The 24042-nt window shown below is 38.9% G+C and overlaps 1 protein-coding gene across 1 annotated transcript in view; it reads left to right on the forward strand.

Annotated features, from left to right (window-relative positions):
- Positions 1–24042, forward strand: part of SMG6 (SMG6 nonsense mediated mRNA decay factor) — a 147916-nt gene that overhangs the window by 78613 nt on the left and 45261 nt on the right. Inside the window, exon 13 of the mRNA XM_072429141.1 lies at positions 3931–4132. Within this exon, the coding sequence (XP_072285242.1) occupies positions 3931–4132 (202 nt within the window). The remainder of the gene's footprint in view (positions 1–3930; positions 4133–24042) is intronic.

Below are 24042 nucleotides of genomic sequence, written 5' to 3' on the forward strand. Positions count from 1 at the left end.
GTGGTAAACCATAGGATGTCTAGTACAGTATAAGGATAACGTATTTCTATATAAGCAAATTGAAAAAATAGTCATAAACTAAACACTGGCCCAAATGGTGAAGACTGAATCATAGTCATGGACATGATCTGATTGCTTGAATTTACCCAATACTGTCACAATTTCTGGGATATCCCCTGGCAAGGAATATTCTAGTTGTCCAACCCCTTCCAGCCATTGCAGGGAGGGTGGGTAAAAATCCTTCTGTTTTTTTTTTTTTTTTGCATAGAAAAAAGGAGGTGTTGGAGGAAGTCACAATGTGTCAAGTTAGTAAATACCAAATATATATAACCCCAATATCACTTATGGAATGGCAAAAACTAGGATCCGAAAATTTGTAATAGATGATACATAGAAACTCTCTAGCCATCATAGACTCCAATCTCCAGTTTCGCCAAGCACCACAACAAGTTATAATAACCAGTAACAGACAGGTATTGCCAATAAATGGAAATTATCTACAGCCTGCAGTTATGAACAAGAGGCAGATTCTACGAATAGGAAGTTTTCCCATTAACCAATGCCTTAGTAACCGAAAGTACCCCATTGACTGGCAAACCTCGCTGGTATTCTAGTGAGAGACAAGTATACCGGAAATGAACAGCTCTCCCAGTAATTTTTACTTCGGTGACAAGGAGTATCTTGGCCAGGGTTTGCCCTGACAGATGCCCCAGGTTTGGAAACACTGCTTTGGTGCACACCCAACACAATGAAAACAACTTCACTAGAATGAAATCTGGTTAGAATCCTGGAATATCTTGTGGTCAGTTTTAGCAATATTCATGATCCATAAGGTGGCTCAGTTTAAATATATTTTGTGTAGCTTGGCGTAAGACATCAGGGTATTTCCAGGAACCTGTTTTGTTGACTGAACCCAGTTTAGGAACTAGACTGAGGTGATAAGACAGCATTGTTGGGGTTTACGTGTACTTTAGGTTAGAAAAAATATCCTCCTCCAGATTGGCTATAATCTGTTATTCCTTTTTCTATGCAGTATACCCCCCATAATTATTTTTAACTGCATGGGAAGATGATGTAGGTGCCCAGTGGCCCCCCTTTAATGTGACCAAAATAATTTCGTATCAGCCAGTGATTACAGAAAAGTGCCGGGTGGACCGCCTGGCTTAAAGGGGCTGCGGAGAACACTGCTATGCATTGGAGAATTGTAGAACTTGCATTTAATAACTCTAGCTGGACCTAATGCAATAGACTCTGCTGAACTTTAAGTTTTAGGAGTTCACCTTGTCACCTGGCAACTGTTCTTGTTCGGGGAGAGAGTGCAGTCCCATTACCTAGGTGAAAATACATTGCTGTGGAGAGCTGCTGTCAGCTGTTACATGAAACCTGATCATTGTTGGACCATGTTCTCTTCTTCTGCTTCTATTCAGTGTGTCTGTCCTCATTACTTTCTCTTGCCTCTTCTCATTCTTTCCCTCTCTCTTGGCCTCTTCCACCCTCCTGCTCCTTGATTGTCTGTTTCTCTGTCTCTCTTCTTGTCACAGTTGTTGTTTTCAGTTTGTTTACTTTGCAGGCCTTTTCTGTGTGACTTGGCGTAGCTTTTTGGCACAGGATGTGTGTGACCGGAAGTGTTCAGCCCAAAGCGGGTAGCAGGGGCATCCCGAGGGTTAAAGGCACGGACGTGCAGCATTATCTCCCAGGCGGCTTTGTGCCCCCCACTCCGCATGCATCCGGTGCCTGCTCCCTTCTGATATCTGTCAGACCTGAGGGGCAGAACAGGATCTTTCCTGGGGTTATGTCAAGTTCACTCCTTTTAACTATTAAAACACTATTTGGCTTTCCAGAATCCACACTGTTCCCATTACCTCACTGGCCAGCCTTCCCACTGTTTATTTCATACTTATTTTTTTTTTTTTTTTCCTTCCACACGTTTTTGACAGATTTTAGAGGGCTTGAAAATGATGAACCCCTCTGACAGGAAAGGATGGGAAGGGGAGAGACATTATTCAAGTGATGGGGGGAGGAATTGCATGTCAGTGGTACAGAGTGTTCTCTCCGACTGCCATCACACGCTCAGTGGCAAGATGTTTTGTGTCAGCGGGCGTTTTCTGGTGCAGAACCCCTGCCAAATAAGACAGCTTGGAGATTTGGCACCTGGATGTTCATCTTTTTTATTTCTTTCTTTTTTTTTTTCATGGCTCTTCATCTATGAGCATAAACCTGTCTCCTGTATACACTAAACCCTCATTCTGTTAGCATTCCCAGCTTCATTTACCTCCTTAAGTATTGCCTGAATGGAACACCACATGTTTATGCAATTTTTTTCACTTCAAAACCCCCCCCATCAGTCTTGACTTGTCCTAAAAATGCATAACTGTAATCAGTTTTGATTCAATGACAATGAAATAAAGGCCTTCAGAACGTAATGCTTACCTCTATTGTGCCCTACTGTTTGGTTTTGTTCTACCCTAGACCCAGCACCACATTGGCAGGTGGGCAGTGGCAGCCTCCTTCAGCATGGCATATCTTCCAGCCCATCTAATACATGCTGAGCATGCATGCCAAGAGGCTCTGCCTGCTCCTTCTGCGCATGCCCTATTTTAGTGCATGTGCAGAAGGGGCATTTTTCCTCCTAGGGGAAAGAGATGCCGGTCTCACGCATATCCACCACGCATACGCAGTGATATTGGAGGTTCCCCCCGCCTTCACAGTGGCTACGTCACCCGATCTTGTACCTATGCAGTGTGAGATCGGGTGACTGAGCAAGAAGACCGAAAAAGAAGGCAGAAGATGGCGATAAAAGGTGTAATTTTTTAAGGGACAGACTATGGGCAATAAAATAACATTACCTGCCTGGTCACCATTTTTTTTTTTTAAATACCTGGCCCATTTCATAGCCGGAACTACAATCTTATTCCTTGTCTTTCTTGTTTCGATCTTTGGCCATCTTGATTGGTAGTTGCATGTCGATGTAACCTAGGTCATTTGCTAGCTTCCTATGTTTAGCTGCGCATGTGCAGCTCAGCAATTTTGGCAGGTGAAAAGAGCAATCGGGCAGGTAGGTATGTTTCATTGCAGAAGAAATATTACCTATGCCTGTACTTCAGCTTTAAAGCTGAAGTATAGGCATGAAAACTAAACCGCACCAGTTTTTATTCTGCCTACATTTTACATTCCCTGGTTCCTTCTTTTTATTTTCATAAACATATTAGACATTTTCAAATCTTCTTATTTAAATGCATACTTTATTTTAGACCCAGTGATGTCATGACTGGGTCATTTATTGTAATGTAGGCAAATCATGGCTGGTGAAGGGCCTGACAGGGTGGTATACATAGTTTTCTGAAAACCTAATTGAACCTTCCTATTACTCCTAAAATAGCCCTTAGCCCTGATACAAGAAGTGAGATGACTCTGAAGGATTTTTGTAAACCTCAAAATGCCTTTCTGGGCAGATATCATTCTGGAGAAGTTAGAGGTCCAACCTAACTAATGCCTACAAGTGATTCTCAGCCTCCATGATTAAAAGAATTGAAATACAGTAATGAAATCTGCTGTTTAGGGCAGGAAGGCTGAGGTCTGTCCAACACCTGTCAAGGACTACATGCAGCCTCATGCAAAGAAACAAGTCTAATAAACAGAGCAACTTATGAAATATATGGCTGTTAGAAAAACACTAAAAGTGTATTTAGATCCTAACCCTCAAAGTTCAACAGCCTTGGGCTAAATGATTCTGCCGCTTCATATGCACACAATGCAAACCTGAAAGTGTGCGGTAAAATCAGGGTAAGCAATTAGCATAGGTGAGGAGCTTGTACATCTTTGTAAAAGTTAGGGTAAGGCTAGAGATTACAATACAATAAATTTTCTTGTTCCTGAGTTGTCTGTGTCTTCCATTAACCAAGTGACCTGTTGTGTTCTTCTATTCCACAGTCCTGCACTAGACGTCTGGAGTGTTTTGGCAGAGTTTTGCAACACATTGACCTGGGTAAACCAGTCAGAGGTGCTTCTTTATAAAGACCCCGATGATGACCTTTCACTACTGATACTTGAAGAAGACAGACTGCTCTCTGGGTTTGTTCCTCTCCTTGTCGCCCCTCAAGAACCATGCTATGTGGAGAAGAGTTCTGACAAGGTCAGTGCATGCTTCTTTCTGTCCATTCTTCTTATTTTTGTCTCTCATTTCCTTCTAGGCTCCTCCTTTTCTCTTATTTTTTGCTTTCTCTCCAAAAATCTTGGGAAGTTTGTCCTGAACACTGATTCCTGCTAAGACTTAGAGAGTGTTAAGGGAAAATGTTGACCTCTTCACCGCTGACATTCAATTCTGTGTAATGAAGATTAAAAAGTCAGTGTATTCCTTTGGGCTCTATATATGCTAGATATATTTTTATGATGGTTGCAGTGCTTATTGGCCATCTGCATTGTATGTATTTGTGACTTAAGTGTGTCTATAGTGTGGACAAGGCTGTACACACTCTGGCATGCAGAATGTCCCATCACTTCCTTACTTGTTTGAATAAAGCAGCTTGTATTGGCAGCGTTCTCGCTTAGCTCCAAATGGTTTGCATCATGCATACCCCCTCCCCTCTACTCACCCTCTTCATCCACCACAGAACTCTCATCCAGGATATCTGCCAGGGCTCTTTTTTTGTCTTTTTTTTTTTTTCATTTTTTTTTTCTTGGAGGAAAGTGATAAATAGCTGACTAGAGAGAAGCAGAAACTGTGTGTGAACTCACAGAAATATTTTTTTTTTTTAATCCACTTATTCCCTTATGTGTCGCGGTTGCTTGAATCTACTACTTTGCTACAGCAGTCAGGATTACTGGGTCGGTTTGAGCTGGCACTTTAAAGATAAGCAAATACTGAAGTAATTTTTCTTTGGTTTTCTTTTGTTTTTTCTTTTCAAACACATGCCGGGGCATACAGCACTACTGCTATACATGTGTGCCAGTGCTGAACAAATCTGGGGGGCCTGATGGCTATCATATGTGTGTAAAAAAAAAAAAAAAAAAAATTATAGATACCATAGGACACACAAAATTAGTGTTTTCTTAAAAACTAAACTACACAAATACCAATTTGTGAACCATTTTAACAATAGAAATTTGTAGATCTGTCCTGTAACACAATTTTTTTTGAATGTGGGAAGAAACCGGAATACCTGAGAGAAACCCACGCAAACACATGGAGAACCTGCAAACTCCATGCAAATAGTGTCCTGGCCTAGATTGGAACCTGGGACCTAGTGCTGCAAAAGCAAGAGCACTTACCTGTGAGCCACCGTGCTGCCCTCTATGGTATACAGAATTGAACTGATTTAAGTACTTTGAGTTCAGTGTTGGGGTTCAGGCCATTATTCTTTGCCATTTTTCCCATCTACTCGGTCACTTTACATGTCATAAATATAACTCAGTCATAGGCATCCCTAACATCCTAATGACTATCTCAATTACCTGTTGAGAGCTTTGCTTGTATATAAGGGCTATTTCTTTACCTTACCTTAGCACATTTTCTAATAGTCTTTGCCAGCAAGACACTATGTGGTAGCACCTTTGATTGTGTTTCGGGTTTTTCTTAGTACAAATGTGTGGGGAAAGACCTGATGATGGCTTTGAATTGAAACCAAGAGGGGGTGATATTGCAACTGGTCACCCATCAATTTTGCCATCTGCAGTATTACTTTTTTTTTTTTTTTTTTTTACTGTCATTAAACAGAATTATATGCAATGGTACTTCCCTGCCCAACAGAACAGCTTAAACATATCTGTCACAACTTGAGCAACAAACTTGAACTCCAGGCATAAACAGGACATGAATAAATTCAGGTTTGTAATAATTGCAAGTACCTACATTTTACCTTGCACACCACCCTTGCAGTCCCTGTTTAGCTAATCCCATACTAGGTGGTGCAAAAAAAACAGTTCAAAGAGTCAGTCAGTCAGTTGTGCTGCAATACAAAGAGCATGTTGATAGAAGGATAGGGGAGTAACTCAGTGTTCTGCTTCTTCTTTCACTGTCCACTCAGAGTGGGAGTAGGGAGGAAACCTTGAAATGTTCCTCAACTGCAAACAAAAAGCCCCTGCTCCGACGGACAGGACTGTGGGGGATAGGTTGTAAAATCTAACAACTGGATGAACAGTAGTGCAGTGTGAAATAGCACACAAATTTGATCTGTGTTTTTTAATGCCTGCCTTGAGTTTCAACTTTAAGCCTATTTATCTAAAGGAAAATGTCACCATATTTGCTCAGAAACTGCTCATGCTGGTTGCTGATGTGATTTGAGGAATTGCAAGTTATTTCTATTTAGTGCTTATTATGTCTTGGTAGCTATAGCCAAGTATTAGTCTAAAATGGTGGATAACATATTTTAAAATGTTAATATAACAAGACTTGTCTCCTATTTATTCGTAGGCTAGAAACATGTACATAGGCAAACATGAATATTCATAACTGAATTTGTGGTGTGATCAACTAACTAAATGGATCATTTCAGTCCGGTAATATACATATCATTCTATGTTAATAGGCAAAGCAACACTGGCTAAATCCTTTGGGAATAGCAGATGTTAGATGAAAGTGATATAATATTGTCTCTTTACAGATGTTAGTTCAGTGCATATGATAATCATGTTAATTAAAATTAATTTGTGATGATTAGCTTTTAAGCAGGCAGCCAAAGAACAGAGCAAGTTCGTGTCATGCTGTCTTCCGAATTGGGCCGCCTATAGCTGTGGGTTCGGTAAAATTGTTTAATAAAGACGAGCTGAATTTGCTTTTATTCCACGGGAAGAACATTGTGCTGCATTGTAATAATGCTCACGGTCCAAATGCTTGCTTGTTAAATCAATATTTTGTTTGAAAAAAAAAAATAAAATAAAAAAAAAGCTGCAGAAGGATCTCCCCGAGGCAGCGTCTGACCGAGCAAACCACTCAACTGTTGCCTCAATCTGTTTTTTTCATTTTCAACTTTTCTTGGCTGTGGAGTGAGATTAAGGGGAATACTCTTTCCCCTGATAACCATCCGTTCAGGACTGGGAGCGTGTGGATTAAAACCAGACGTTGTGTGATTAATACCTCAGCTTATAGGGTGAGACACTACTTCCTAAAAGCAAAAGGAGGAAAGAATTGAGGGGAAAATGCCTCAGGGCAGTAGGCACATTTGTTGCCTACAAGCGTAGTGTGATTATATACACTTGTATACACCAAGGTTATCAGCACTGTATGTCTCCCTCCTTGCCTGGGCATCTTAAGAGCCCTTTGAAAATTGGTACTTTTTTGTCCAAACAGAATTGCGTTGTCATTGATCCCTATTACAATGTTATTTAAAGGACAACTCGATTTTTCTAGAAACTCAAGAATATAGCAAAATCAGTTTTTTAAATCATTACCCAAGTGCTCCTCAAATTGTCCAACATTAATCCGCCTTAACTTGTTGCAGTGGGGAAATCATAGTCATAACCTTGTTTTTGAAATGCTGGCAAACTTGAGAGCTAAAAAAAAAGGAAGGACGGAGTTTTATAGAAAGAGCTGATTTTTGAAAACTTGTAAAAAAAAGAAAATTAAATCCTATTGGTAAGGATTCATCTTACCAACACAGCATGAATTGGGTTACTCTAGGTGACGGTTATTTAAACTTGGTTTTGCTGTAAAGCAGTCATAAAAGTTGTGTACACACATATATTTATGGTTTTCGCACTTCATCCTATTAATAAACATTTCTCTGGGGCAAATAAAGTAGAAGCATGTTGCACTTATACAAGGTATCCCCAAATATAGGCAGCATTTTTACTGGTCACACAGTGAAAATTTTTATCTGCCAGCTTAGCAGCAATTACTATGCGTTATGTAGAGTGTGGTCTTTCTTGCCTTGAGTGGTCACACAGATTATATGAGATGGCTGTCCATTACACTGTTAACCTTACTATTGAAGGTCAAATGTTAGGGGGGGAGAAGAATCTGCGTTTCATGCATGAGGGATAAGAAAAGCTAAAGGTAGAGCAAACAAAATGGCTGCCTGGTATAGATGATGAATGTTCACAAATAATCTGCAGTGACATGAAATCTTTTCAATCTTCATAATATTAGTTTGCCAAACAGACTTTAGGGTGGTATGCAGTTCTGAAATGAGATATGAAGAGAATATGTATTTTGATGTGATTCCTTTATCATACCCACTCTTCCCTTAGGAAATAAAGACCTGTCTCTGCAGGTGTGAGGCTGCTAGAAGCCACAGGAGCCTAGCAAAGTGCTTCAGGAGAGTGCAGCAGATGACAGCAGTGGATTGTTAGTGGAATGTGAAGTAGGCCTGAGAGCACAGCACTCGCAGAATCACAGAACATCACATAGCAGCCGGCTGGGGCTCGTCTGATGCATTCATCAGACCCAGCACCAAAGATTCTTTTTTAGCGTTCTTTCTGGAACAAGTTCAAACAGAGAGCTCTCCGCACCTCCTTGTTTTCCTCTTTTTAACTTGCCATAATCAGCAGCTATTGGAGTCTCTTCTATCACCTTGCAAGCAAACGCTGTCCTAAGGGGTCTTATAACAAACATTGCATATGTTAGCACGGCTACTCATCGGTCTCCTGTCATTTTTTTTTTTTTTTTTTCAAATTGAATTTAAATGGATTCTATATAATATTTTTAATATGTATCCAAAATAATATAGCAAGAGGTCATACAGCAGATGTTCTGCAATCATTGTAAATGTTTGCAGACCTTATTTTTGTAGGTATGCAGTTGATTTTATTTATAACTAAGGTTCTAGTTGATTTTCTGAAACCACCTATTCATGCAGGTCTAAATTTTCCCACTATGGTTTTATTTACTTTGGTTCAATCTTACTATTGGTAAAAATTACTAAAACTGACACCTAATTCTTTTTCCCATGATCTTTGACATCAGCTTATGTTTTTTTAATTTATGTTTACTTTTTGCATTGAACAAGGACGGGCTCAGTACTAGGAAAACCACATTTACCACTCCCCTTTTCAATAGCAAAACTTTTTGCTTCGACATTACATTTTTCTAACTTCCATTCTTCCATTTGATCATGTTTTCATGTAATGAAAGGCTAAATACAATAAATAAAAGGTGTGTGCTGCTATACATTGATCATTATCTGAGTGATTGGCTGTTTTGCAGTTTTTACACCTAGCTGTAAAAAGTTAGGCAGCTACTCATGTTATCCAATGCTGTTCACCCACCAACAATGTAAAGCCGTGTAGACAAACATGGAAAGCAAAGCTAGTGGTGGCAAAATTACAATCAGAATGCTGATGAAATCTGTTAACCTATTGCCATGTATCACTCAATAGTTTTCGTTTAGAGAGATTTAATTTGTGCAGATCAAGCATACATCTAATAGAGAATGCTTAGAATTAGTCTGTCACCCAGTGGCACAGGATTTGTTTATGAAATCCTTATGCTGTCATGGATTTATATTTTAACACTTTTTGTTTAGTTTGTTTTGGGCTAAACTGAAAACTTTGCTCAAGGTTAATTCCTGGGCAGTATTACTATTTTTTTGTTTTGCTTTCCTGATCACCAGCCTTGTTGGCACATATTTATTTTATCCTAACCTTTTACATTGCTATTTACTTTTATATAATGTTGATTTTCGAGGAAAGCTGTTCATCAGTGTTCTTTGATATGTAAGCAATGGAATAGGAAAGCTTACCACATCTACAGGTAATCCCCTGCCTTGGGCCATGACAGAAGCAGTCTGAATGACAGCTTCCTTTATTAATGTCCGCTGTAGCTGGTACACTGCCAGTTAGTATTGGCTGCCTTCCAGTGTACAGTCGCTCCTTAGCCAGGTGTGAAGCGTCTCTGCCTCTTCTTGCCGGGAGCCTCCAGGGTTGCCCTTAGCCATCACTAAGGAAGCTGCTGTGAAGGTGGAGCTCTCTGCTAGCTCTTCTCAAACATAGCAATAGTATTTAAAGCTATTGAAGATAGTAATTGTAAAAAAAACTACATTAATGTGCCTCCTATGTGAGCCTGTTTTTTCTCAACAGTGATTGTTTTAAAGGGCATCACACGTTCATCCCTCTATGTGGTCACTCTTTCATGATTTCAGAGTTGCTTTTGTTCTCTGCCCTTCCCAAGTATTCCCTCCTGTGTCATTTGTTAGCGTTAGGATTCAACATTGGCTCTTAGGTCAGCTCTTCTTACACTGGCAGAATCCTTTCTCAATCTGTTAGCAGACCACAAACAAGCAGCCTGCCAACACCAGGCCTTCTTCTCAGCACCCTCATTACCGGCCCAGACTCAAAGGCATCACTCCTTTATTAAGATGAGAAACTTTAGAGTTCTGACTTTGAAGTCTGCTGATTAAACATTTTTGAATGAAGACGTTTAGTCAGCTCCAGTAATCGTATTCCTGTTCTCCCCTGGTCTCATATCACTTTGTAGCCAATGCAAACCATTTCTGCTCCACACTGTGACCAGCCTTTTGCCAGCTAGCTATTCTTTTTTCTCTTTGACATTTGTTTGGTCCCTACCCTAAATTGATGTACTAAAAAAAATTTTTTTAAACCCCCCTTAGACATATTTTCCATAGTCTAAAAATCCTTTTTTCTTTATGATAACATTTTGTATTTAGAATTATTGAAATGACCCTCTTCTCTTTTGAAAACGGCAACAAAAGAAAAACTTGCTTGTGGTTGTGAATCTGTGTTAAAAGCGTCTTCTGTGGTTGTAACTACAGATAGCATGAACAACCGAAGTGTATAAATAGTAAATAAGGATTATGTCTTAGTTCTTTTAAAAGAAATCAAATTAACATTAATGATTGTCATCATGCCGTAGTCCTCTGCCTCTGTTAAATGATGACTATTGGGAAGATGTACACGTAGTTGACTTAGAATATAATTCAAGTTTTAACTGGAGCTTGTAACAAATTGTTTGACCATTATAATATGCTGCAATACACCAGTACCTAAATGGGATAGCTGCGTTAGTTTTCTTTTTCCCCCCAGACTTTTCTCTATTTTCACCTAGTCAGTAAAAAATGTAACTTGCCCCCTTTTTTACTTTAGAAAGCTCGATGTTGTTACAGCTCTAGTCCACAGAAACCAGTGGAGGATTCCATGCAAAGTCTAGTCATAAATAAAATATAGGTTCTGTAAAAACATACCAGTATAAGATAATATAAATAATAGCTGTTCTTAAGGTGTATGGAAAGCCAAAACCTATTTCTTAATTTTAAAAAGACTGTGGAAGGTTTAGATCCCTGCCAGTTTTCCCTCCCTATTTTGCTGACAACATTTTACTAAACAGGAAGTGAGGGGAATTCTTTAAAACAGACAAAAATAAAAAACACTTTTTTGAGTAAAGCAAGGGAGACAGAACCCCTTATAGTTTTTTTTTATTTCAGACTGTTTCCTTATTGCATTTTCCCCCCTTTTTTTTCTCTAATGAAACCATTGTCTCCAGGTCGGAAAGTAAGGAAAATCCCTTAAATTTAAAAAAGTAAAAGGCATACAGTGGTTTTAATCCTCACATGCCAAAGCTAAAAATGTTTGTCCCTGCATACATTGAAGCCTACTGTATATCCTGGAAAAAAATGTGGTCTGATATTGCTATCATTCTACTAAAAGTTTCCTTTACTGCCTCTGTCTTAAGCCCTAACTTACCTAAAGTAAACTGAACTCCCAGTCAATGTAGGGGGGTTTAAAGCAGTGTTTCCCAACCAGGGTTCCATTTGCTTGGGGTTATTTGTGAGAAATTTGTGCCCTTCAGGCCAATTTAATGGACACCAATGATCTTTTTGGCTGTCTGTAGGAGTGGCATTCTTCTCACTGGCCAGCAATGTAAGAGGTATTCTTTTCAATGACCACCCAGCTAATATACTGTGAGCCATGGATATAGTAATCATAGAAAGGGTTCCCCCCAAATTAAAAAGCAGAGTACTAGATTGGGTCAGCGTGAGAGCCAGGAAATTAGCATCTTTACAAGTAAAATATGGTAGACTGGGTATAATTTTAACGTTTCCTTTAATCCCTGGTATAATTATTCCATTAATAGAGTATTGTGAGCAGGAATGCCCCCTTCATGGTAACTGGGTTCATATATTGACATGTATGTCCTGCAGAAAACTTAACAGTCTATTAATACAGGGTTGGAGACAAGCTGTCAGCGCTAAAATAATGAATGCCAGATAAATATTAGTTTAAAAGAGCAGGAGAGGTGCACAACAGGAAGAGCAGGGTGTCCAGGGCATAGTAACGGATGTAGTGAGGAAATCAAGTGATGCCACAGAAAAATGTTCTATTCGGGGTGTGCCAAGAGGTCATGTGCAGGCTAATCTAATAAGATGTCATGTCTATTGTCACATTTAGCCTTAGAGGAAATGAGCTGGTCTGCTGTTATGAAGGGTACATTGAGACAAATAAGGAAACTGTAAGTGGTGAGGAGTGAAGATGGGAAATGTGGTTTGCTGGGTGCACTAAATTGTGGTATTCTAAGGGCAAGTATCTTTATAGGTTTTCCCTCAGTTAGTTGCAGATTTGCACATTAGTTTTAGTACAGATACAAAGTATTTTTGGCAGTGTCTATTGTGAAAGTTGTTTAGGTGGTCACCCAGGAAGCCAGAGCCAATCTCTGGAAGTCACTTGCACTTTCTACTAATCTCTGGTTTAGTGAACTAAGGGCCAAAGTGATGTGGATGGTGCATTTTATAGATATGTTTTACATCTCATTTGAGGGATTCCTTCAAATCGTTACTACCCCGCAGAATCCAAGGTTTACACTCCAATAGACCTAAACAGTAAGTCCTGGTCTCCACTGCTTTTTGCACACTTTAAACATGCATTTGAGGCTCTTGGATAGCATTGTTTAAACACACTGTAAAAGATTTCTTTAGAAAGCAGTTCAGCCGTCTCCATAGATGCTGCTTCATTACATTTCCAATGTTACCAGAACTACCAAATGTCAATGAACCACCAATCCCTCTCAATATTGACCATTGAACAATCTGAACGGAGTCCCCCCCCCCCCCCCCTTAAGAATTTAACAAGCACTGCAGTTACTTTGCAGTTTTTAGTTGGTGCCGAGATGCTTCATGCAGCACTGCAAGGTTGAGAGCCCGTTTAACCACCTCCATAAACTTTAGCAGGAATTTGTAAAGTTTTCCAATAAACTTTTTGTAGCATGTTTTGGAAGAGTTTAAAGAGTACAAAAAAAAGGTTTATCATAACCAACGGGTGACAAGGCTGTGAGGCTACATTTAGAAGGCTGGTTTACTACTTTGAATATACCTGATTACCCTATATTGTGCCTTGGGCAGTTCTAAAGACGTGAATTTGACATTTGCCACAATGTAAGCTCCCTCAAGAGATAACAAAGATTAAGGCAGCAGAGTGGTCCACAGTCATTTTTTATTCTCTAGAATAGCCTTTCACAATTTAAAATACTTTCAGATGGTGGTTCAGTGGGACAAATGTCACTCTTAAAGATAGCCAAAAAATATTGGTCTCACTGACCTGAGGCACAAATTGCTCAAGGAACCCCATAGCAACCTCTGGAGGAACCCTGGTAGAGACACTTCCCAGAAAGTACCAGGACAGGTAGTGAAGTTACTAAAATGTTCTATAATTTCTTGATGAAATAAAACTTTATTATAATACTTCTAAAAACAAGAAAATAAATAGATCTCTAGGCTATGATAAAATGTAAGGGTATTTGATTTGATTCACAGTTGTCTATATTCTACACCACAGTGTTTTTCCTTTTTTAGTACAAGACAATTTGTATGTTTTGTCCTAAAAAAATGATTGTATAAAGTAAAAAAAAAATAGACTGCAAGCAAGATAGAGATAAAAGCAAACATTATGATAAATGTTAACTGATTTAGGTTAAAGAAACATAAAATAAACGATTAAATGTCTTTCTAAATGTGTACACCAAAAATTGTTAGATAATTTCTAGAGACGAATGGACATTCATTATTTAAAAAAAAAAAAGTTAAATGCCCATATTCAAGGGACTTTATTTTGTTTTTCTTTCCTACACATGCTTTTACTGTACATTAACAAAAATGGATTTCTGCATAGCCAATCCAGTTCATGTTCCGGGGTGCCTGGGCTTCCAGGTGCTGAAGCTAGATACCCATATGTCTTGGCGCTGTCAGCAACACATTTCTGTGTATAATAAAAGTTCTAGATGAAATTAAAAACAGATACTTTGCACATTTGATTTAGGTGTTGGCAAAGTTTTTAAACTAAAAGTATGGTTGTCCTAAGCCAGTCATTTGCGAGTAATGCCAGTCCATGTGTTTCTGTATCCCAAGCAGTGTTTCTAATTTGAATAATCTACTAATCTTTACATTTACTGTTTCCACTATGGCGTTCAACTATTAGGTGGGTATGCATTAAAACCCCTGCCAATTTCCATTCCAATTTTTTGCTGTCTGTCGCATTGGGAAAGTTTCCATCTACTTTCTATCCTGCAAAAGCAAAATTAACTTTAGAGGATATCTCCCAGAATAAGGGAGACTCATGTTGTACCCATGTTATACAGTTTTCCCTTTAACAGGTATCCACACCGACAGATTTCCTCTTGTTTTGGGGACAAGTCCAAAATGCTGGGTTTTTCTGGGTCCAAAAACTGGGTAGTAATGGGCTCCAGTTAAGTTATATGGGTGAATCTCCCTAAGAGCACGCAGACAGTAATACAAAAATCCTGACAGACGGGTTTTTTTTTTTTCCCAAAAAGTTTTCAAGAAAAATTCTCTGAAAGAAGTTATTGGAATGTTTACATAAGTTGTCAGCTTGTGCTGCCATTAGAAGTGATAGAGGTCACATATATTTCTGATTTAGTTGTTTGGTCAAGATTTTAACAAAACAGGACTGCTTACATTGCTTTTAATTCTGTCATATTTGCTGGAAATGGACTGCCAGCTTTGTATGTTGAATGCAGTCATCTTAACATCAAAGAAATTGGCTTCGGCCAAAAGACTGCCCCTGACCAGAGCAGCATATGTCTGGTGACTAGATTTAACTGGAATGTATGTGAATGTTGGGGCTGGCAATGGCCTCCTTTCATCATAAACACTTCAGCCCCAATTTGGGATGACTCGTCCAGTTTCCCTACACGGCCCCCAACCATGGGTTTCATCTCTTGGCACAGAAACTGTGTTAGTTTCTAATTGCCATTTTAGCCTCATCATTTTCCAATCAAGGAAAGTAGCGTCTTGTTTCTGTAGCTGGCGCATCTCCAGCTGTCAGAACTTCAGGCAGTGCCACGCTGCACATCTGCAGCAATCTGCGAGACACACTGATAAGATCAGCAGCTTTAGGTGATGGCATTGTTTCAAGTTTACCAAGCATGACCCGAAGCTTTTACTTAAATGTGGAACGAAGCTGCTTCAGTCCTGACAGGTCCCTGAAGAAGGAAATTTATCTTTCTGTAATTGCCTGTGCTTTACAGTCTTCCCACAGCCCCTCCTTCCAGTTCTGAGAGATAATTATATGAAATGTAAAAAATGTGTGAATGTATGGATGAGCTTGCAGAGTACAGATATGTGATCTGCGAGAGTTCCTCCTAATTTTATTTTTCTCTCTTCCTGCTGCCACTTTTGAAATTTTCCATTTTTGTCTTGGGCTTCACATATAGAAAATGTAATGAGTTTAGCAATCACTTGAGATCAGCCAGCAATGTGATTTACTCCTGACAACTCCTTGCCAACTCACTGATTCAATGTTGAGAATTAGTTAAAACAGCTGTCTGCCTTTACCGGATATATTGTGTCCTGGGAGAGGGTTATGCATCAGTTATTTGCTAGTAACAAGTCTCTAGGTGCACACACTTAAATAAAGAAAAAAACTAGATGCTTGGACGGAACATGGATATGTAGATTACTGAAGGTAAATAAGAAGCATTATGGTTAAGTTCACCCTTTCACAGCAGTGCGTATGTTACTCTTACAGAGCAGCTGCAAGTTCTGCACTGTTAGTGCAATTTGTCTAATTCTTATCTACATCCTGTTAGTTTAGATGGGAGTGAGTAGAATGTACTCATGGATTGTTGGGTTGTGAATTTAGTTTGTAAGTCCTTGGAGATTTATTTTTATAATATTAATAGAAAAAGACCACGGTCACGGGTGGAAAACTTTTATGCCAGCTGGTACACCCAATTTAGTCCTATATACATTATGTGCCTCATTAGCGCATGTGTGTTATGCCGCACATTGGCATTCATTGCATTAAGGCAGGTCATTTAAATGAGTTGCTCAACACTCCACAAATAGTATAGTAATTTTTTTTTGATCGGGCACCACAAATAACCTACGACAAGTGTTCAACCCAGAAATTTTTTTTAACTCAGACGGAAGCCCCTGTATTGTCACCCAGCTCTTCAGTAACCACCCAAAAACAGCCAAGAGGTTACTGAAAAGTGCTGGGTAGTGTGCCCAGCTACAGGGCTGGGGAAAACACTGGACAAGATGTGTTGGGGTGCTATTCAGAATGATTGGCATCGCATCACACAAATGCAAGTAACTGTTGGTGCAGTAGTGTGAGCGTGCGCATTAATATATATTGAAGTGACCTTGTCACTTCATAATTACTTACTTATTCTGTCATCACAATAGGACAAACCTATCCACTGGGAGTTGCAAATCCAATCAGATCTCCACCACAAGCTAGTTATTCTTCCATCCAAATTTGATGGACCGCTAAATTTAAACAGATTTGGCCAATTGGCCAAATGACAGCTTTAACTAACACAATCCATTGACAGATTGAAAAGGGAGGTTGAGGCATTGTCAAAATCAGTTGGATTTTTATGCTGGGATTCATCAGCAGTTTTTTGTGTTTAATTGAAACAGCAATTTTTTGTCTTTGATGGGTTTGCAACTTTGACAAAAAAAAAAAAGAATGGGAAGTAGGAATGTTGTATAGCCAACTTTCAGTTTTTTTGCACAGAAGTGGCTTCTCATCACTTTTTCATATTAGGTATCAAAAGGTGAACAAAAAAATCTATTATATACATGTTATAACCTAAGGTCAAAGGAGCCAATGAAATTAAAAACTGGATCAGGCTGATCCTTGCTAAGGTGGCGTTTACCACAATATTCTCTTCCAATAATGATATATTTCCAATACTAGTTTCTAATACACAGTCCTCTTGCATTGCCCTAGGATCCCATATTCAAATCTCCGCCAGGATATTATCAGCAAGGAGCCCCCTCCACATTCCGAAATCATATTTGTAGGTTTAGTTAGCTTCACTAAAACAGGCTGTAGACTAGATGAAGGGCAATAATTCCTGGTTATATTAGGGACATTAGATTGTGACCTCCTCGAGGAACAGTAGTAATACGACTTTATTTGAGGGGCCTAAGATGTTGGGGAATATACGGTATATATGTATATTTTATGTGTTTTATGTTTTATATTCTTTTTTTTTTTTTTTCATATGTTCAGAAGCCATTTCAGTTGGTATAATATCCTCTCCATGTGTGGTATCAGCATCCTTCTTGTTTTAAGTTTATTCCCAGGTGTTCTATTCATCTGAATGGCTTGTCTATATTTGTATCATGAACTTCTAGTGACATTTCTGTTGATTGCAGGCCATAGTAATGTAACCTGTGAGAACTTTGTTTTAATACCCATTTTGCTCAGGCACCAGTGCACCATCCCATGAGGGTTCCTCCGCTTCCTACCTGCGGACGTGCTGTTGCTTTACACACATAGCTCCCGCAGTAAACTTCCTGTGTTGGACGCCCTCATAATTTCCCTTTGCCCTTCATAGCCCAAGCTGTTTGTGTTTTCCAGTCCATCTTCAAATCATTCCCCCCAAATCCCCTCCCCGCTGCATTTTTTCCTCATTACTAAACAAGATATATCTGTCCTCTCCAAGAGAAGTTGTTTGGTTGCGGGCTGGGCTCCCCAGCTGGGTGCTGTGTGTCTGGACAGAGTAAGCAGTTGTGGGGAGGGCAGTGTTCTCCCACACTGACCCCAGAGGAGTGTGTCCCACTGCACAACACTGACATGTACAAATGTTTGCATCAGTGTCTACAGCACTGATTAGGTCTGGAAACCCTTTCATTGCCCATTATCTTTTTGGGCATTGGAGGGAAAATTACAAATGTGGAAAATTATTTTACTACTGTGAACTATTTATTTTGCTTATCTTCCAGCCAGTAAGGGTATCCACAATGAATCATCTGCGTAGATTATTCAAACATTTGTATTGCTTCACAGTACTCTTTGTACATTTATTAGTAACTTCTTAAAGGAGTGGTGACAGCCTTAGTTTAAATTGGGACTCTAATAATGGCTGTCGTTCTAATTCCACCAGTAAATAGAACAATATAGGCACCATGAAAGGAAGACACTGTTCTGGTTTTTGTAAACACCATATGCTTTATTCTGCTAAATTATATTGAAATGGAAACTCTGAATGAATTGGGTGCATGTACTGCAAATGTGATGTGATCCAACAGCACCCAAGTAGCTAATGTAAGTGATAAATCGGGTTATATTGTAGAAGGGTATTTTCTGCTCCTTTTAAAAGAGCACTCAAAACCCATCTTTTCAAACTTGCCTATCTGTCTTCTTCTGTCTCTTAAAACCCTCACTTCTTAGCACCATTCCAAATCCCCTTCTATTTTGGTATACTTCCCCCACCTCTTAGATTGTAAGCTCTTTAGAGCACGGTCCTTCTCTACTTCTGTGTTACTGTCTGTATCTCTCTTTTGCAACCCCTATTTAATGTACAGTGCTGCAGAATATGTTGGCACTAAATAAATAAATAATAGTTAACCTACTGTTGCACCGCATCACCTGAAAAAGGTAAATGGAGCTGCTTTGTATAGTTAGCCCAAGTGTGTAATTATATGAATAAGCTTGCACATGCAGTGAATATTCAGAATATCTTATGCCTGTCACTGATCTAAGGTCTAAATAAGTGAATTCTCTTTTCCTGCTTGTCAGCACACCACAAGGCAACAACAGAGTTTCAATTTATTGTGCCTGTCTTTGCATTTCTACAGCAAATGTTACTATATACTAGGCTATGTTCATATTGACATCGCATGTACGAAGGCATATATCATACTCCTTTGTTCACAATAATAGAAAAAACTTTTGTCCTCTTAGTGCTTAGATAACTTACTAACCAATACCAACCCACTAACTCGGGCTGAGTACACACATTAGATTTTTGTCCTTGGAAAGGATCTTTCACGATCCTTTCCAATGACAAATGATTGAAAGATGCATGAACTAGTACTGTACATACAGAGCCATTTTGCTCTATAGGGAGGGGCGGGGGGAGAATGATGGAGCTGGACCCCACTGCGCTCTCTCCACTTAACTTGTATTACGATCGTTCATCGTTGACATTAGATGAGGGCTGTACACACAGCAGATTCTCGTCTGATACCAGCTCCGAAGCAATACTCGGTCGAGTGTTCATCTGACGTGTGTACGTAGCCTTAAAACACTGACCAGGGCCATCTCCTTAGACTTCTCTATAAGCATGTTGACAGTGTTGGACTATTCACCGTAATAAATCCCTAATTGGCACTCCATACTGACATTTTTTCTCCTAGTGTGAGTGTTTCTGTGCAAAGAAATTGAGGTATAGATTTAAGGAAATGAGTTGCTGTCCTAGAATTTATCTGCAGCACTTAATGCTAGTAAAGGAGTTTTCCTGTAGGGTACCTAACCTTGTACTGAAATATTGCCCTGCCTTCTACTGCCTGAGTGCTAATATTCCTGGTTGGACAAAACGGTGAATACATTCTGAGGACAGAAATCACTCTAGAAAACACTCATGCTCACCAGGCAACACAAATATCATTGCATGCCGATTGCTTAACACCAAGTAATCTACTACCCACATATTCTATTACCCAGATAAACCAGATTTAGGTCAAGGTATTCTTGTTCACATCCAACAAAAAATATTCTCCTGGGTTACTTGAATACTTCTAATGATGCCACACCCCATCCTAATATATTAGTCAACGTTAATTAATTATACCTCTTGTTTGTCTCTTATAGTAAAGCGAGTCATACAAGAAGAGATAACGACTGTTAGTCAGGGCTAGTATCAGTCGAAAATCTGATTTGTACAGCAGTCATCCAGAATCGTTCATGGATCTGTCCTGGCGGATCTACGAATGACCGCAATGCAAGTGAAGAAGAAAGAGCACAGCACAGTGCCACATGCTCCTTCTCCTCTCTCCATAGATCAGAATTGTGCTGTATGTACAGCTCTCATACATTCATCTTTCAGTCTTTTGTCATTTGAAGGATCATAAATCTATGGAAAATTCAGCTGCATTGTGTTTTTCAAAGCAAAAATAGTTTTTCTTTATGTCCAAAGCTGCGTACACACTTGCAACAATTATCATTGGAAACGAACGACTAACGTCCAATCGTCCGATAGTCGTTAACAAAAAAAGTGCATAACGACTAACGACGCCGATGAACAAGGATTGTCGCTGGAAAGGAAAGACTGTCCTGCCGGATCTGATTGAGCAACAAACATTCACTATCTGTTGTGTGTACGGTCGTTCAGTGATCATGAATGTTTCTGCAGTACACTTTCTCCTTTACATGTCCCTCCCTGCATCGTTCAAACGATCATATGGAGCGTGTGTACACTATTGGTGGATTATATTTGAACAATTGTATTGTTACACTATGTACAGAATCGTGCGCAATACAATGGTTCAAAATAATCGTGCATAATCGTTTTCTAATGATAATTATTGCAAGTGTGTACCTAGCTTTACACCACCATTGTTTTCCAATCTAGCCAAAGTAATCACAAGGTAAAACTCTGTGTTTCTCATCATAATACGTTACTGACAGTGGGGTTTCATCTCCTTTCCCCCTAAATCTTTCATTCCTTTGTGTGATTGGTGTAAGCTGGCGGTATGTTATTCATACACAGGTGTTCCCCATGAATTTTGCATCATGTTCTCATTTACATAGTGTACAGCTATTGAAATAAACGTGCACTAGGTATTATGTAATACTGCATGTAATTTGTTTAAATATTCTTTCTTAGAAAGTAAAGTCTCCACTCCCTTGTTAATTTATGATATGTTGCATTCATCTGTATTTCCTGTGCGTGATAAATGAACCACTCTGACTTAAGTATATGATGATATGATATGTAGTTCTTCCCAGTCATTGCTTAACCACCTTGAGTCTATGTATCCCTCTCATTGTTATTTAATATTGATGCAATCTGCACTGCAATGTAGACTCAAAGCTTTTATTTTAATCATTGATACAATAGAATACCTTATTTCCATGTGCATTATTACACAAAAACATCATGTATTTTGTATGCCTGTTGCCTTAAGAAAACCAAAGAACAGATGACAGGAATCCATCCCTGGTATTTTTAGGTGGATTCTATATAGATGGCTGACCTGTCAAGTGTATCGGCGTATTTATAAGGTGAAGATAAAAAAGGATTTGGTGTTACAATCTTGTTCTGAGGGGCCAGCGGGATGGGAATAAGCTGTAAAAATAAGTTCTGTGTTTCTGTTATTCTCCAGGTTTATTTCTCTGGACCTCCATATCTACTCTAAACTTAAATCTTAAAATCTTTCATCAGAACTTTTTCTAATATTTCTGTTGCCATACATACAAGACTCAAAAAATATTAGACTTGTTCACTCACGTGCTGCTGCATTGCATATGCATGGCAGTGTTTCCCTTGCGCTGTGTTTGCTTAATAATTTGAATGTTACCCACTGCTCACTCCAAAGCAGCATATGAAATCGCATTTCTACAGTTCGCTTTACCACAAAGCATTATACCGCAACATGCGGTGCATTGGTAAAGGTACCATATGTTCAGAATGATCTTAGCACACAGATATGTAAAGGAGTCCTAGGGATCATCTGCTACGTTTGTTGCCATACCCATTTATTGCCATAGGTAGCCCAACCCACCACATCACACAGAAATATGGCATATGCTGCAGTTTTGTGTATTACCACACGTTAACCTTCATTTAGCTGTATGTACACCTGTAAATCTGTTTCTGCAGAACAGAGAACAGGTAGTGGGAACAGGTCAAACCTTACACTGGAAAATAAGAATTCTTCTTGTGTTTAGTGAGAAGGTTCACTGTCCATTTTTCTCAGTGTTGGACTATAGTTTATTCAATCATTAATTCACCCTGTCACAAAACATGACTTGCTCTTGATCTCACCATTGTCACTACAGGCGCTGTGTTCTTGTGACATAGGAAATGCAGTTTTCACTCCATTGCCACGAGATTTCCTTCCAGGGTCGAGCATAATACTAACAAGTTGATTGAACGCTTTGCTGTCCTGAAACATCAATTCATCAGCCAATCTAAAAATAGCAGGAGGTGAATAAAGTGAAATATTCTGTCTTTCGCTGAATGAGTAAAAGGGAAAGCAGAGGAACAGGAAAGAGAAAGATCTGGATTTTTATCTGTTTATTCTTGGACAATCCTGCCAAATTTACATAAAAAAACGCAATGGCATTTACAAGGGAAGAGAATTGTAATTAATGTTGTGATTGCTGTAAACATTATGTTAAGCTCCTTTCTAGCTTTTGCTTTTTGCTCCCAGAAGCAATAACTTTTATTAGAACAAACAGCTTGTTGAAGCATTGACAAATAACACTGTTTACTATATAGTTAGACATGTTATCCTCATGAACTGCAGCCCCCTTACTGAACCCTATTGAAATTGTCTGGAAGCATTTAAGTTGTGCTTGGCCACATAGGTGAGCGCAAGAACACATATACCCTCTTTACACCATCAAATGTGATGTATACAGAATGACAAGTCCTCATGGCTAAATTTAAAAAAAATACTGTTTTTTGTTTTGTTTTTTTACATTTTATGCAAACTTGCAATCTTTGGTGTCTGCGTCTTTCCAGAGTTCCATTAGATAGTTTCATTCTCACTTTCTCTTCCCAGTGACAGATGTTTGAAATTTTGCAACACTGTCTGTTCAAAATTATAAAGGGGGGAGGGGGGTAGTTGTCTAACCTTTTCTTATTCTTCTTTAGTTGGAGATTGTTTCCCTCATTGGTGAAACTGTTGTCACTACTTTAGCAAGTTAAGGGAAATTTTGTGATTTCATAAGGTTTGCTTGAACCAACTAAAAGTTAGCACTATTAATATACAGAGATAACATTTCCAGAGTCTTCCAAGATGTCAGTTTACCTCTGTATTTTCAAAGTGTTGATTGAATGACAACCATAGGGACCTAAATGTGGGAAATGTATTCTGGCCAAAATCTTCTTGTTTGAGATCAGAAGATCCCCACTGTTAAATGCCTGTGAATACAGCCATGTATGTGCAGGGTTTATGCTGATGAATGCTGATCTGCCACTGGTTGCTCATTTAGTAATCAGCAATGTACAAGTTACCCCTTGGGTCCAGTCTGTACCTCTTCTATGTTTGTGCCTTTTCCAGGGAGAGAGGACATTAGTTTCTGTACATAGCATATCAAATATACCTTTGATTAAGAGTCAGTTTTTGAAATATCAAGAGGATGTCACTTTTATTACTTTTTTTTCGTGATTTACTGCAATCACCACTTCATGCATATATATTTATCAATGCAAATCTGTTTGGCTGATCTCTGTTTACTGTAAATCAGGTCCATATGTTACTTGTACATTGAACCGCTTGCTTAAGAAGCACTAGTGGGATTTGTCCCACTTACCCACACAATTCCCACACTTGAAGTGAAATGTAAGCCATATACCCAGGAAATTCTTGAATACCCAGCTCAGAGAGATAAAATTGAAAATGTAATGTGAATTGGAAAAAAATAAAGCCCCTGGGTGTGTTTTATATATAAATATATAGAGAAAAATGTAATGTTCATAGCAACAATGACATCCATCACTGGAACAGCAGGAACCTTAATGAACATGTTGTTTATAATAAATGCTGAATTACTTCTACCTTGCTGTGTTGAGTTGCAATTGTTAGTATTTATTTTTTTCTAATTATGTATCAAACAAAAAAAGTCAGTTTTTATTTTTTTCTATGGTTAAAAAGTGACACTATCAAATTGTTTTTA

The sequence above is a fragment of the Pyxicephalus adspersus genome, chromosome 1 (assembly GCF_032062135.1).
Source record: "Pyxicephalus adspersus chromosome 1, UCB_Pads_2.0, whole genome shotgun sequence".
NCBI lineage: Eukaryota > Metazoa > Chordata > Amphibia > Anura > Pyxicephalidae > Pyxicephalus > Pyxicephalus adspersus.